The following is a 14,598-nucleotide window of genomic DNA, read 5'->3' as shown; positions in this document are numbered from 1 at the left end:
TATTATTATTCAATTACATTGTGGACCAAGAAAAATTCTGAGTTGCTTGACAATACAGTAATTTTAACATTTTAATGAGACATTACAATCACCACTTCAAATAACTTATTTTTCCAAAGGTCAACTGAAAAAGAAGCCTACTGAAAGTGAAGGGTATCAGAATGTGTTGCATTCCTGCACAGGTGCGGTATGCAAAACAACTGTGCTAACTTCACAATAATAGAAAAGTAAAATAAGTGCCCTGTCACTGAGTGAGCGCTCTTGTTGGCTGAATGTTTCACGTACAGGCCAAATGGCTATAAGCGACACTACTGAACAACTCTTGATTTTCTTTCCCTACTCTTATCTTTCATTTCCTAACTAGATAACCTTTTAATGAAAAGAATTCTGAAACAGACCATCCCCTACATTTGGGAGCCATTGTTTACATGACAATGAGAGTTGATGTTTTAACTCTGCTGACACTTTGAATTTAAAAAGAAAAATGATTAAAGTGCATGTACTTAATCTCTGCTTCAACAAACAAAACATGGGAATTTAACTGAATCTTGGTGACTCAAGTTCATGATAATTTAGACTGTTAGGGGACACAGGGGACCGAGCTTCTAGTGCCGGATTTATCAGTTGGTAGCTACTACCTAACAAGGCCTTGGTTTCTCACCTGTAACTTAATTGCCAAGATCCCTTCTAGTTTATATTCTATATTTTTATTAATAGTTATACAGGAATATGATATAGTAAAACTTTAGGAAATTCTAAGGTGGGTAGATCTTAACTTTCCCTTTCAATCTTGGCTGTTTTCTGTGTCTTCCCCAACCAATAAAAGGCTCAAAACCTTGAATTTCTGGATGACATACTTTTGGGCTATAATTGATATTTCTTCTCTCTTCTCCAGGATAATATTTTTTGTTGTCTTCTGACACCACCCATGGGTTTTCTCCTTGTTGCCCTGTCAACCTTCTAGTAATTGTTACTTTTTGCCATACCTCCACCTTTTCCATTTTTGTCTTTTTGACCAATGAAAACACATTTTCTGATTAAATAAACAGCTTCTGTAACCTTCATTCTTTTGACTGTTTTTGTTAATGCTTCTACTCAGACTGTTTGGATAGCTTAACAGTTCAGAGTTCTAACAGTTTTCTATAATTATATAAGAAATAGTTTTTGAGCATCTACATGTGCCAGGTACCATGACAGCCCTTTATCAACCTGGGAAAGAATTCTTTCAATGTGTTCCATCATTAAAGTGGGGAAGCAGCAGATATGACACCAAAAGCACAGGCAACAAAAACAAAAATACACAAGTGGGACATACTAAGAAGCTTCTACACAGCAAAGGAAACAACAGAATGAAAAATTTTCTCCTATGGAATAGAAGAAAATATTTGCAAACCATGTATATAAGAAACTCTTATAACTCAATAGTAAAATAAACTAATAACCTGATTAAAAAATGGACTAAGCACTTGAATAGCCATTTCTCTAAAGACGACATACAGATGGCCAACAAGTATAGGAAAAAATGCTCAATGCCACTAATCATCAGGGAAATGCAAATCAAAACCACAAAAAGATATCACTTCACACCTGTCAGGTTGCTATTATCTAAAAACAAACGATGACAAAGTATTGGCGAGGAGTTGGAGAAACTGGAACCTCTGCCCACTGTTGGTGGGAATGTAAAATGGTGCAGCCTCTACGGAAAGCAAAACTACCATATGATCCAGCAATCCCATTTCTGGGTATTTAACCAGAAGAACTGAAATCAGAATCTTGAAGAGATATTAGCACTCCCTGTTCACTGCAGCACTATTCACAAGAGTCAGGAAGTGGAACAAACTGTATGTCTGACAGATAAATGGATAAAGTAAATAAATACACACACACACACACATAGTCTGGAATACTATTCAGCCTTAAAAAAGAAGTAAATTCTGCAATATGCAACAACATGGATGAACCTTCAGGACATTATGCTAAATGAAATAAGTGAGTCACAGGAAGAAAAATACTGCATGAATCTACTTATATGAAGGAATGGCACTGCTTCCTGAATGTGAATTTCTCTGCTTGCAGGACCAGAAATGATTACAAGTTTCTGTAGCAGTGGATGTGTTGCTACCTTCCAGGCAGCTGCCTGGATCTTGTAACTGATCATGTTCCCCTATTGAATAACCTACTAAACACCGTGGCACTAAATCGATTTGTGACTCACCTTTAGCAAGTTTACAGGCCTTCATTAAATCTACTTGTGTACTCATGCCAATGCTGATTCTATCTTACTTTGTTATAATACCAAATTCTTTTACTTTTGTTCTTCCCAAAATTTTTACTATTGATGTTTAACCTTAATTATAATTTTTATAAGCCACCTTAAATCATTTTTGAAAAATTGTTTAAAATTGATTTTAAAAAAGACTTCAAATTCCATTAAGGGTGGGGGGCGGACAGTAAAATGTAGCGCCTGTGTACACAGGTATGGAGCAAGACTTCCGAGGTTCAAATTTTGACTCCTCTAGTGACGAGCCATGTGGACCTTGGGTAAGTTACTAGACACTGCTGTGTCTGGTTTCTATTGTAAATGGAGACATACAGATATAGAAAACAAACTTATGGTTACCAGAGGGTAAGGTGGGGGAGGGACAAACTGGGATATTGGGATTGACATATACATACTACTACATACAAAACAGATAACTAATAAGTACCTACTGTAGAGCACAGGGAACTCTACTCAATACTTTGTAATGACCTATATGGGGAAAGAAGCTAAAAAGAGTGGAGATACATACATACATATATATATATATATACACACACACACACACACACACATATATATATACATTTAACTGATTCACTTTGCTGTACAGCAGAAACTAACACAGCATTGTAAATCAACTATAGTCCAATAAAAATTAAAAAATAAATAAAATGGAGATAATAGTTCCTCTCTCAAAGGGTTGTTTTGAGTTTTAAATAAAATCAGTAATATACTTAGAATGATACATTTAAAACAGTGCTTGGCACATAGCAAACGCTCAAATGTTAGCTGTGAGGAATTTTTATGCTGTAGTTTAGCATACATAGCTGGGTTTACAATCTAATGTCAGTCTAAACAAACCAGCATTCCCATCATATCATGTAACAGAATGTTTGGACCTGATATTTTACAATGATTACTAGAAGAACTCTTTTGATCTTCTTTACTGCATTTTCTGCTGACAATATTATCAAAGACAGGCATATTTCCTTAAGGGAAGCTGGATATTAAAATCTGGACTTACAAAATAGGTTCAAGAGTTTTGTTTTCCGTTAACATTTAAATATTAAAATTAAAACAAACACAACTGTGCTCTGCCACTGCCAGAAAGGATTTGAAGCAACAAAATATTAAGCTTCAATAAAACTGAGAATTTTTTTTAAAAGCAAGAGCTAAGGAAAAAGGTGTATATGAGCGAGATGGGAGAAAAACTGTATCAGAACAAGTTGGCTAAAGGAAGTTACTGTAGTTGAAAACAGAACTTCATTTCCTCAGAGGGCAGCCAAAGCAAAGGGAGAAACATGAGAAGTATCCTGACTCTCTATTTCAATGAAAGGAAGCTGGCCCTTAATCAGGAGGAATACTTTTTTGTTTCTAAGCTAGCATAGGATACATGGGGAACACTGATGATAATAATTAAGAACTCTGACAGTAGTCAAAGAAAAGAAAAAAGCAGAGACAGTTTTCGGTAAATACCTCATCTAAGAGGAGTCTCAATCTAAGTTCCAGAGTCAGTACACCCTCCTCCACAAACTGTTCTCTACTTCACTAAATGACAATTCGATCCTTCTAGTTAGTTATTCAGGCTAATAACCAAGTCATCCTTGACTCCTCTTCGTTCTTTCACACCCCATATCTGATCTGCTGCAAATATCATCAACTCTGCCTTCAAAGCATACCCAGATTCTGGTTACTTTTCAAACCAGCTCCACTGCCCCCACGCTTTGACCTAAGTCGCCATCATTTTCCTCCAGGATTACTGCAACAGTCTCCTAACTGGTCTCCCTGCTCCACTTCAGCCTATTTGGATCCTATTAAAATCGAAGTCTGAGCACATCATTCCCCTGTTCAAAATCCTCCTAAGGCCCCCCACTCATTCAGAATAAAAGCCAAAAGTCTCAGGAGGCTCTCTGAGATCTAGTTCCACCCCCATGCCCCACTTCTTCTGTCTCTTTACCTCTTTGACCTAACCTGCTCCTCCTCTCGCTTCACATCACATGGCCACACTGGCCTCTTGGCTGTTACAGAAATGTTCCAAGCGTCAGGACCCTTGCAATTGGTGTTCCCTCTGCCTAAATGCTCTTCTCCTAAGTAGCCACTCCCTTCAGATCTTTACTCAAATACCACCTTTCCAGCGGGGCTTTCTGTTGCTCTATTTAATACTGCAAACACTCCGCACACCCACACCCATCACACGTGACGTTCTGTATCTCCTTTTTCTGCTTTATCGGTCCCTCAGAACTGCTCACTATCTTACTATATGTCTTTTCATTTTCATGTTCATTTCCATCTTCCCCACTAGAATGTAACCCCATGAAGGCAGGGTTTTGTTTTGTTTTGTTTCCTGCTACATCACCCAGTGTTAGAACAGGGCTTGTCTGCACAGTGGATATTCAAATATCCGTTGTAAGAATGTGTGGGTAAAATTCTGAGGGCATGGCCTTAGAGTATACTTATATAGGAGTAATTCTGAAAGTGGGAGTGGGAGATAGAGTAATACAGTTCAGTTATGTAGTATTTTGGTGATCTGATTTGCTACATGGTTAATGCTTAGAACACAAAAACCAAAGAATGGATCACAGATCTTTCAGCCAGTGGTCTATAAAGTGGGGTAGCATAAGACGATCGCTTAGGATGAGGGGTCAACATGTTGGAATTATATTTTTTTTTATAAAGTTAAAGAAATAATGGATGGACTTTCACTGGTGCCCTCACTCAGTCTATGTGTCAGAAGGTCATGCATCACACATGGTTCTTGGGGCACTCTTCTGAAGGAAGACTGGAGTGGGAGTACTCATGTTAGATATAATTATATATTTACATGATTATTTATTCCTATCCTGTTTCACACGTACTAGAAGATTTTTATATCATGAAAGTAAGCAAACACAGCTTCCAGAAGATAACGTGATGAAAGACTCCTCTTTCTAGATATCTACCCTGTCTTGCTTCATGACCCTAACATTTTAGTTGAAAGGAAATTTAATTCACTGTACAAAGTAAGGAACATTTAGATATTAAGATCACTTTGATAAAAGAATTGAGTCATAAAGATTGTCTTTCTTGAGAGTGTATTTAGGAGACCTAAATACAACTTCTTCTCTTTGGCCAGAATACTGACATTCCCTTAATACAACTGAATAAGTAAAAGTATTCTGTTAGGCATTGGCAAAATGACAGAACTAATAATTAAAATGCTTGAACAGAAGAAGTATGACTAAAGATTTAAATTACCTGAGTTTTCAAAACTTAAATTTGATAGAAAGTGAACCAGATTTTTCTTACTTGGTAGGAGGAAATTCAGGCACCTTGGGAAGAACATGAACCTTTTATGATCACTGAGGCACTATTAAATGGTCTAGTACGCAACTTGCTACAGGCCGTCTCTCCAGCAGGGCTTGACTTAGAGAAAGGCCTCAATTATTCAACCACTAAAGAAGTTCCTCTATTGATAAGTAAGAGACGCTTTCCCAAGAGAAACAGAGATTTAAAGTGTTACATTAAATGCAAACTCCTCATCTATTTCAAGTGAATATCTTTGGAGTGTGGACTAGATTTGTCCACAAGTTTTCACTTCTGGTTTCCCATTCTCAGTTATGCAAAAATGAACTCACAAAGGCAAATTCAAATATCTATTTTGAAAAGTATTTACTCAGTTTGAATAAATTAATTGCAAATAAAAATCAGCTACAATATATAGCCTGAATAGAAATGACTAGAACAAATACAACACAGGACTTGATTTCCTTGCATTAGTCACAAAGCATGTGACAATCTAGAAAACTTCAAAATCAATTATATTTCTTTGAAAAAGGAGTAACAGCAGTTACTGATACATCACAACTAGTCAACTTATAATACAAAGTTTCCTGACATGCGTTTCCTGAGTGAACCCAAATGATTTTTTAAAACAAGGAAATTTTGACAAGTTGAAGTAAAGTAAAATAGTTCATGGCTTCTAAGCAACAGGTTTTGTTTTTTAAAAACCAAAAGAAAATTCAGAACAGCACTGTAATAGGATAAATTAAAGCTGTGCTACCACATACAAAATTTTGCTAGAGTCAATTAAGTATAATACAACTTTTCGAACTAAAGGAAAACAAAAGATTAAAAAAATGATTCTGTCTAATCTAAAAGCGTACTGATTTCTACAAGTGTCACAAAGAGTTTGATGTAGTGCAACTGTCTATACTTTCCTTGTGGTGTGTTAAAAAAAAGGGGGGGGGGGGTAGGGGAGGGGAGAAGAAATGTTTTCTTGCTTCTAAAAGCAAAGAACTTACTGGAATTAGAGAATAAACTGACCATGCAAGTATGTCCCTCCATTTGGCTGTCACTGGTGCTCATTTGCCAACCAAGCATTTCCTTGAGTCACACTGTGGCAACTGTCCTTTTAGGATTCAAGCCCACAGTTAAGGCTGGTCTGTTAGATTAAAAAAAAAGAGCACTGTTGTCATTCAACCCTTTATATCTCTAAATTTCTTACCTAAATAAGTCCAAATACAGGATAGTTAATTAAGCATTTCTTTTTCTAAAAGCAAATCAAGTCACTCTCCTTTCTTGTTATTTATGCTTTTTCTCATGGGAATGATTTTTTTTCTAGAAACAGTGAACAGATGAACCACAGTTTATATCTAAAAAATAAACTTGCCAAATGTTGCTGATACTAAAAACAGATTAGTTATCATGGGAGAAAAATAGATAATCTAGATTAAATTGCATATTCAAAGGAGCATGTGAAATGTTTCTTAGCATTAAGTTTTTGTTATAGTACTACACTTGGGAGAAACATTAAGGAAAAAAATCTTTCCCGATTATCTTCAATGTGGTTAAAAACAAACACCTCTTACATAATGGTAATTAATATGAATTTTGTTTTACAAAGTATTCTAATTTACCAAATTTCATATTTAGATGGGGGTGGGGAGAGAGGCTCTCTTGTCCTTCTTCTTAACTTTGCAAATCCTTGAGCTATGCTTGCTAAACTACCATTCACACCAAGAGTGTGAGACCATCGTTACCATGCTACTCTACCAAGAACATTCTAAGGTATTTTCTATAATAAAGATAAATAGAAAAAAAGTTAATATACATGTTGCTGTATTTTACAATGTTTGCAACAAACTGTAAACTAACATAGTTTGAACCAACAGTACCCTCAGTTATACAAAACAATTTTTCAGCACTGAGGATGGGTGATTCAAAACACTAAAATGAAGGCATCAAATTAGACTATGTCTTTTTCTCCTCAAAATATATTTTCAAAACTCAGAATTCAGAAGTCTGGTACTTTTGGAAATTCCTTTGCTTGAGTTTCCCAGATTTTTGCTCAGAAATTGCTACTATTTATTATAAATGTTTAAAAAAATTCTTCATCTTAATGCAAATGACCAGAGCAGAAAAACTGTGATGTGGACAACAGGTTGGAAAACCCAAATCACTTAGCTTATAAATGTATAATGTAGTCCTGGAGGACAATGGTCTGTTAGTCTAGAGGTCCTTGGAAAATAAGTCTGATGTAGCCTTGTTCACCAGCCAACTGATGTGCACAAAAGGGACAGGCTGCATGAAAAGTATGAGTACCATGAGGAAGCGGGATCTGGGACCAGTAGGCAGTTGTCTTTTCTGAACACACATGCCCACACGGGCTAAACGCATGGGTTGGAGGGCCGGCGTCCACATAAAATCCAGCTTCACATCCAAGCCACAGAGGGACATAGGGACCAACAGACCTACACATAGGACATTCACGATCTTTTCCATCACGTTCTTCTTTGTTTCCCCAGTTATGATAGCCATGCACATGGCCGCAGTTCAGATACACCCATGGTTGCTTTTCATCAACAACATCTTTCCTCTTCATACTAGGAAATGCTAGTGTGTTGAACCCTACAGGGCACTGAGGTCGTGCTGCATTGATTTCCTGTCTTAAAGCTTCTAAATGCTTCACGGTAGGAGTGTGGGAAAGGCCTTCTGCAGTACGCCACAGCAATGTTGCACCACAGAGGTCAATTAATGAGCCATCTTGTAACTGATTGGTTTCAATTTCCACCTAGAGGAAAAAAGAATCAAAAAAACACATTGACCACTGAGTTTTGGATTTTTACCTAAGAGTTTTGGTCTTACATGCTCCTTACTCAAGAATCAAGATTTCCTCTGGTTGTTTATTTAAGAAACTCAAATGGTAGTCATGAAAAATATGGGTTTGAAAATCAAGGATAAAATATTGAGCAGTAACTTATCTCTTTTCAGCTTTATAGTAAAGACAATTTATGATTAAAACATCTGGCTAATCAGTAAGTTTAATATTTCCAATTTGGTAAATATGTTGGTCAAAGATATATAGATATAAGTAGAAAATACACAGAGTGCTGTTTAAATTGGGAAAGCTTAGATTTTAAAATATATTAACATAATATAAAAGAAGAATAAATTTTTAGAGTGTTCTAATTGAAACATTAAGATATTATCCTCCTGGTATAGTATTTGGTTGTCAGCACTTGATAGCCATACTTGGTACTCTGTGTCAGCAAAAGATTAAATAGTTTTTGGGAATATGTAATGCACTCAGTCCAACTCACCCTATGAGTTTATTGTTGTTAAAAAAGAAGCTACATCTCAGTACTTACCATTTTCCCTCTCTGCTGAGCTGATCTGGTTTCACGCAGGCTGAATACATTTCCACACACTGATATTTCTCTCCATATTCCAGGCTTGGAGTCTTCTGTGAACCCATTGCGTGGATGCATAACAAGAACGCCATTGGTGGTCAAGCCATCCATCTGTCCATCTGATGTCTTCCATTTGGCAGCCTTCTCCTAGTAGGAAAAATAGTGATCTTCCGTTTATTTATAACTGGGAAATAGAAGTGGTCATACAATGCAACATTTAGGAAAAAAGCTTTTTACCCCAAGAAAGATGTTTTTTGATGAGTCAAATCCTGCAGCATAAATCCGTGCTGTAAATGGGGGATTCCGTTCACATATAATTCTACAGGCAAATCTTGATATGGTGCTTTGCACTGACTGTGTATCAGAATTACTTTGACTTCCAGGAACTGTGTCAGTTACTACAAAGTCAATGGGACTTTCAGTCGACCGACCAATCTAAGGGAAAAACAAATATCTATAAACCTATTCAAAGGAACACAATGGAAAATCCACTCAAGAAAGGCACAAACAGTAAGGTGAAATCATTAAGCCTCTGAAATTTCTAATGCTCAAACTTATCATACTTAACTCTGGGGCATCTATACCCTTGAAAACCAATCTGTCACATTCCCTCTGATGTAGTAATCACTTAGAGCATAAAATTAAGTAGGAACTTACAACCCAGAATATATGAAACCTCAGGGAATGAAAAGTTTAGGATGGCTGAGATTTCTGGGTGGCTGCAGATTTTAATTTTAACCTCTTTGGACAGAAATATGTCTACCATGTATTACTCTAGTTTCCTTAACAGAATACAATGAACATAAAAGTAAATCTTTTATGATGACTCCAGGACATTATACTATGAATACCTTTATATTGAGCTGAGCTGCCCTGATGTCTTCAGGTGCTATAAAGGTGCAGAGGAACGCTGATCCTTATGTTAAAGGCTTACAAAGCCGTGCTTTGAGGTCTTATGTATACTTTACAGGATTCTTGTGTCTTTTCTGTCAGGTTGTCAGCTATCATTTCTTGCTGTTGGGCATATTTGTCTCTAGCAGCATACCCCTCCTCTAACCAGTTACTCTAATTCTGCCATGGGTTGAGAAATCAAATAACCAAACTTCAAAGAATAGTATTTCAAAAGGTTCTTAGTGATGGCCTAAGGGATTCTCCAGGGAGCAGGGAAAAGTGCATGGACTTTGTGGCATTTATCTTATATGCCTAGATGTCCTTTTTGTTTTATTCCTCGTTCTTGGTCATGTTTCAGAGAGACAAGGTTCTTAGAACAAAGTTCTGCTGGGTGAGGTGTCAGTGAACTAAACATCTTCAAAGGTCTAGCAAGTATAAATTAATTTCATTTTGGAAGATGAATGTTGAAAAGAAAAAAGGAAATCAGTGGAAGAAATGACAGAAGTGACAAATGTCACAGAGTTTTAAAGTAAACATTTAGAAATCAGTTCATTAATGTATTTGTTATGAAGTAGTATCATAAAAATTAAAGAATACCGTTACTAAGAAAACATATTGACCCTTTACAAAGATGATGACTCTTAAGTCATTCTTTGCATAGTTGAGCTTTAAGAATTCCTTATATCAGCACACTTTTAGATAAAATTCTTCAGTGTTTTTATCCTGCCACGAAGTACAAAGTCTTTATTTAGTTTGGATAGTGTTGGGGGAAATTTTTTGGTTAAAAAATGTAACATTGGATGTCCCTTTATTTTTAAGAATATGATATCCAAAGAAAATGGTCTCAGACCTTTGGAACTAAAAATATTTCTACTGTTCTAAAAAATTCAGCATTCCATTGAAAGGATGTGGGGGATAGTGACTTTAAAGAAATACTTTGTTACTGACTACAGCAAAGACATCTCCAGGCCTTTTCATATTCATTTAATTCTTTAAAATAAAGAAAAACTGAAATGTCATTGGGACTACAATTATAAGAACAACATTATTAGGTACTTTATGTCCCATTTGTTTCAAAAAAGCCCAAGGCCTTACAAAACCCAATATTAAGGGAAAAGATATCATGAATTTTGCTTATGTCTTTGGGTTTAGCTTTTCTATCATCTATCAATTTATAAAACCATCAGCACTGGATTGGTACAAAGAATGAGAGAAATAAAAACTGTTATTGCCAATAGCTTTGACCAAATATGTGCTGAGAAGCAAGTTTGACTCCACATATATGATGTGAACAGTTAGAAACTGCCTGTAGTTTCAGTTGCCTAGAGAGGAAGGAGACAAGTAATAGCAAAAAAGAAATCATAAATGTGTACAAAATATCTCTTGGCTCCTTTTTTTAGATAATAATAGCTAATAATTATTATAGCTACTAATATTACCAGTTAAGTTTACCAGGTACCCGGCACAGTTCTGAGGACTTTATAGGTATTAACACATTTAAGCCTCCTAATAGTCACCTGAGGGAAGTTCTATTATCTGCACTTTATAGGAGGAAACTGTGGCAGAGAGTAACTAAGTAATGTTTACCAGGAATTCTGATTTCAGAGCCCATCTTTTAACCATGCTACATGGACTTCTACATATGAGGTTTAGAAATCAATATATGTTTTAATGAAATGCATTCAAATATGACAATCCTTAATCAGACCACAGCACAAGTCACTTACAACAGGTTTTTAACTTAAAAAAAAAATGTAGATGTTACAATACCTGAAACATATCAGTGTTGCTGTCATGAGTATATTCAACCACCACTGTCTGGGCCCGAGACAAGGTGTATGATATGCTATGCTGGTCCTTGTTGCTTATTGCCTAAGGAAGGAAAGATCAATAGCAAAAATTAGCAGGTAGGTCAATCAAAATAGATAATCTTTTCATAAAAAAAGAAAGGTAATCTATTTATCATGTGTGTAACATATTTTCCCCCTGAAATTTAGGGTAGAGATTAATAATTCTTGCGTAACCTCGGCTGTGACAGTGGTTTCTTAGGTTAAGTGGGATGCGGAAGAATTCAGGCAGACCTCATTTTATTATGCTTCACAGATTTTGCGTATTTTTTTTTAACAAACTGAAGGTTTGTGGCAACTCTGCATTGTCAGATGATGGTTAGCATTTTTTAGCAATAAAGTAGTTTTAAATTAAAGTATATACATTATTTTTTTAGACACAATACTATTATTGCACACTTGGTAGAATACAGCATAGTGTAAACATAACTTTTATATGCACTGGGAAACCAAAAAAATTTGTTGTGATTTGCTTTATTGTGGTGGTCTAGAACTGAACCCCAAATATATCTGAGGTATGCCTGTACACTGAAGCAATTATAGAGTAAGAACATAAGTTCACTGTATAAAAACATTATACAATCTGAGTCTCCATTATAAGTATTTTAAATTATAAGGTAATCGAAACCAAATCCCAGGTAGAAACTGAAAGCAGTACTCAGTAGTGCTCTGATAAGGAGAAAATACAAAATCTTGCAAGATAAGAGGAATCTTATTTTTAAAGTAACTCAAAGAGGTTTAAAGTTAACAAATAAGCAGAGATAATTGGTTTTCCTAGCCATTCTGTGACTTTATAGATGACAAATATTTGCCATATGCTGGGCTAGATACAGAAAAATTCACAGAATGATTAAATATACCAAAGGAAATGGATACAATGCTTATGACTGTACTTCTGACTTATGCCAAACTAAAAACATTGCTAAAAAGAACTTTTCAGTTTTGTTTTCAGGCGTTTTCTATGTATATGAGTTGACGATAATAGCAGAGGGGGAAAAACCTGCACAAAGGAAGTGGAAACAGGTTGCATAAAAGAAAAAACAGAAAGACACAGAAGAATGACTATAGGCAGTAAAGAGGCTAAATGAAAGAACTTTCTTAATTAGAACTTTGACATTATAAAATTTTACTTGGTTTTAATCTGTAGCTAATCTGTAATAGATAAAGCCTTAAACCCATAGTTTTAAGATAATTAAGATCATGAAATTTTCAAATATACAAAGAGAATAAACAAACACCTGGGTACTAACTACCCAGCTTTATCATTCTTACTAATGCCATTTCTGCTTCTGACTTTTTAAAAGAAATTAAGCTGCAGATATAATGAAGGCTGCTTACATGTCCTTCCCTACTCCCCTCTCTGTGTGGAGGTACTGAACCTCAAGAGTGCAGTGTAGGTCACTCCCATGCATGTGCTTAACATGTTTTACTACACATTTATGTGTTCATAAACATTACAAAATGGTTTTAAAGGTTTGAAAACCTATAATTATTTTAACTCAGCATTAAGCAGCTGATTTTTCAATGAAAGAATTGCTCAGTATTTTGGAAGTTAATTCTTTTCTTTTCTTTTTTTTTTTTGCGGTACGCGGGCCTCTCACTGTTGTGGCCTCTCCCGTTGCGGAGCACAGGCTCAGGACGCGCAGGCTCAGCGGCCATGGCTCACGGGCCCAGCCGCTCCGCGGCATGTGGGATCTTCCCGGAATGGGGTACGAACCCGCGTCCCCTGCATCGGGGGGCCGACTCTCAACCACTGCGCCACCAGGGAAGCCCTGGAAGTTAATTCTTAATGGCTAAAGGGATTTAAAAACAAAGGTTTTGTGTACTTTGAGATTGTAAGCCCTGGTTTTTTTCTGTTGCTGTTTGTTTGTTTTTTAAACTATCAGATCTACTCTTAGATTAAGAATAAGAACTACATCAAATTCTCACTGGACTGGAAGGCAGGGTTTAACCACTCATCCCAGATGACTGCCAGACTAAACAATTAGTTTTCTTCATGACCTCATTACCACATCCCTCCAAAATTGAAAGAGGAAAATGTCAATTTTTGACCCCTAAGATTCTTGTTGCCTAGTAAAGATGAAAAGGAGCCAACAATGAAACATTAGGAGCATGACAGTAAAAATATGAAGAAAAGTATAGAATAGGAAATTACAGAAGTAAGGATCAGAAAGATTTCTGATAGTGGGTCTCAACCAGAGGTAATATTAGCTGTGTAAGGGGAATTTGGAAATACGTAGGTGCATTTTTTGGCTGTCACAATGATTTGAGGGCTTAAATGGCATTTAGTGGCTGGGGACCAAGAATATTAAATATCCTACAACATGTAGGACAGTCCTGCATAAAGAAGAATTGGCACACCCAAAATGTCAAGAGCACTTCTGTGGGGAAATACTGGAAAGAAGCTCCTCAGATTGGATCAATAAGCCTTTCACTCCACCACCTGCTTATTATTTATCAGCACATCCCTTCTCTGCAAAGGAGCAGAAAGAAACACCTAAAAGAAATTGTCCCTTTTCTACATTCACTGGTTCTTGAACAGTAAAAGAGGAGACTACTCAAGGCATAACATCTCTTGTTTAGACACCACACTGGATATAAAACAAAGCCAAAAATCCAACTGACTTCAGGGACCAGAGCTGTGACCTAGAGCAAGGCACTGTATGCCAATTTCTCTCTCGTTTATTAAACCTACAAAAATGTACCTCAGATGGTGTAATATTAACATACATTCTAGGACTGCTTAGCTAAAGATATAGATACTTCCAGAAGTCTAAGAACTCTTTGTAATTTTTATTCACTCACCACAGTATCAAATTCAGTCTGTTATAAAATTGGAAGTAGAGGAATTCACAGGAAATGTAAAGATCTGAAAATTCCCTCTTATTGTCTAGGAAAAGCCCAAGGGTCCCGAAATGGTGGCCCAGCT

General features: G+C 36.2%; 1 protein-coding gene across 7 annotated transcripts in view; it reads right to left on the bottom strand.

Annotated features, from left to right (window-relative positions):
• PELI1 (pellino E3 ubiquitin protein ligase 1) overlaps positions 1-14,598 on the bottom strand; it is a 149,540-nt gene that overhangs the window by 13,215 nt on the left and 121,727 nt on the right. For 6 of the 7 annotated variants that reach the window (XM_060309568.2, XM_070046870.1, XM_030877379.3 and 3 more), the window contains 4 exons: positions 11,593-11,694; positions 9,169-9,366; positions 8,890-9,078; positions 5,882-8,312 (listed from right to left, as the gene is read on the bottom strand). In XM_060309568.2, coding sequence (XP_060165551.1) covers positions 7,746-8,312; positions 8,890-9,078; positions 9,169-9,366; positions 11,593-11,694 — 1,056 coding nt within the window. In that variant the 3' untranslated portion in view covers positions 5,882-7,745. Of the gene's footprint in view, positions 1-5,881; positions 8,313-8,889; positions 9,079-9,168; positions 9,367-11,592; positions 11,695-14,598 lie in introns of those variants that run through there. The other variant, XR_011377904.1, reaches the window with a different exon arrangement.

This window comes from Globicephala melas, chromosome 12 (genome assembly GCF_963455315.2).
Source record: "Globicephala melas chromosome 12, mGloMel1.2, whole genome shotgun sequence".
In the NCBI taxonomy this organism is placed as follows: Eukaryota; Metazoa; Chordata; class Mammalia; order Artiodactyla; family Delphinidae; genus Globicephala; species Globicephala melas.
This window is presented reverse-complemented; position numbering and strand designations above follow the sequence as displayed.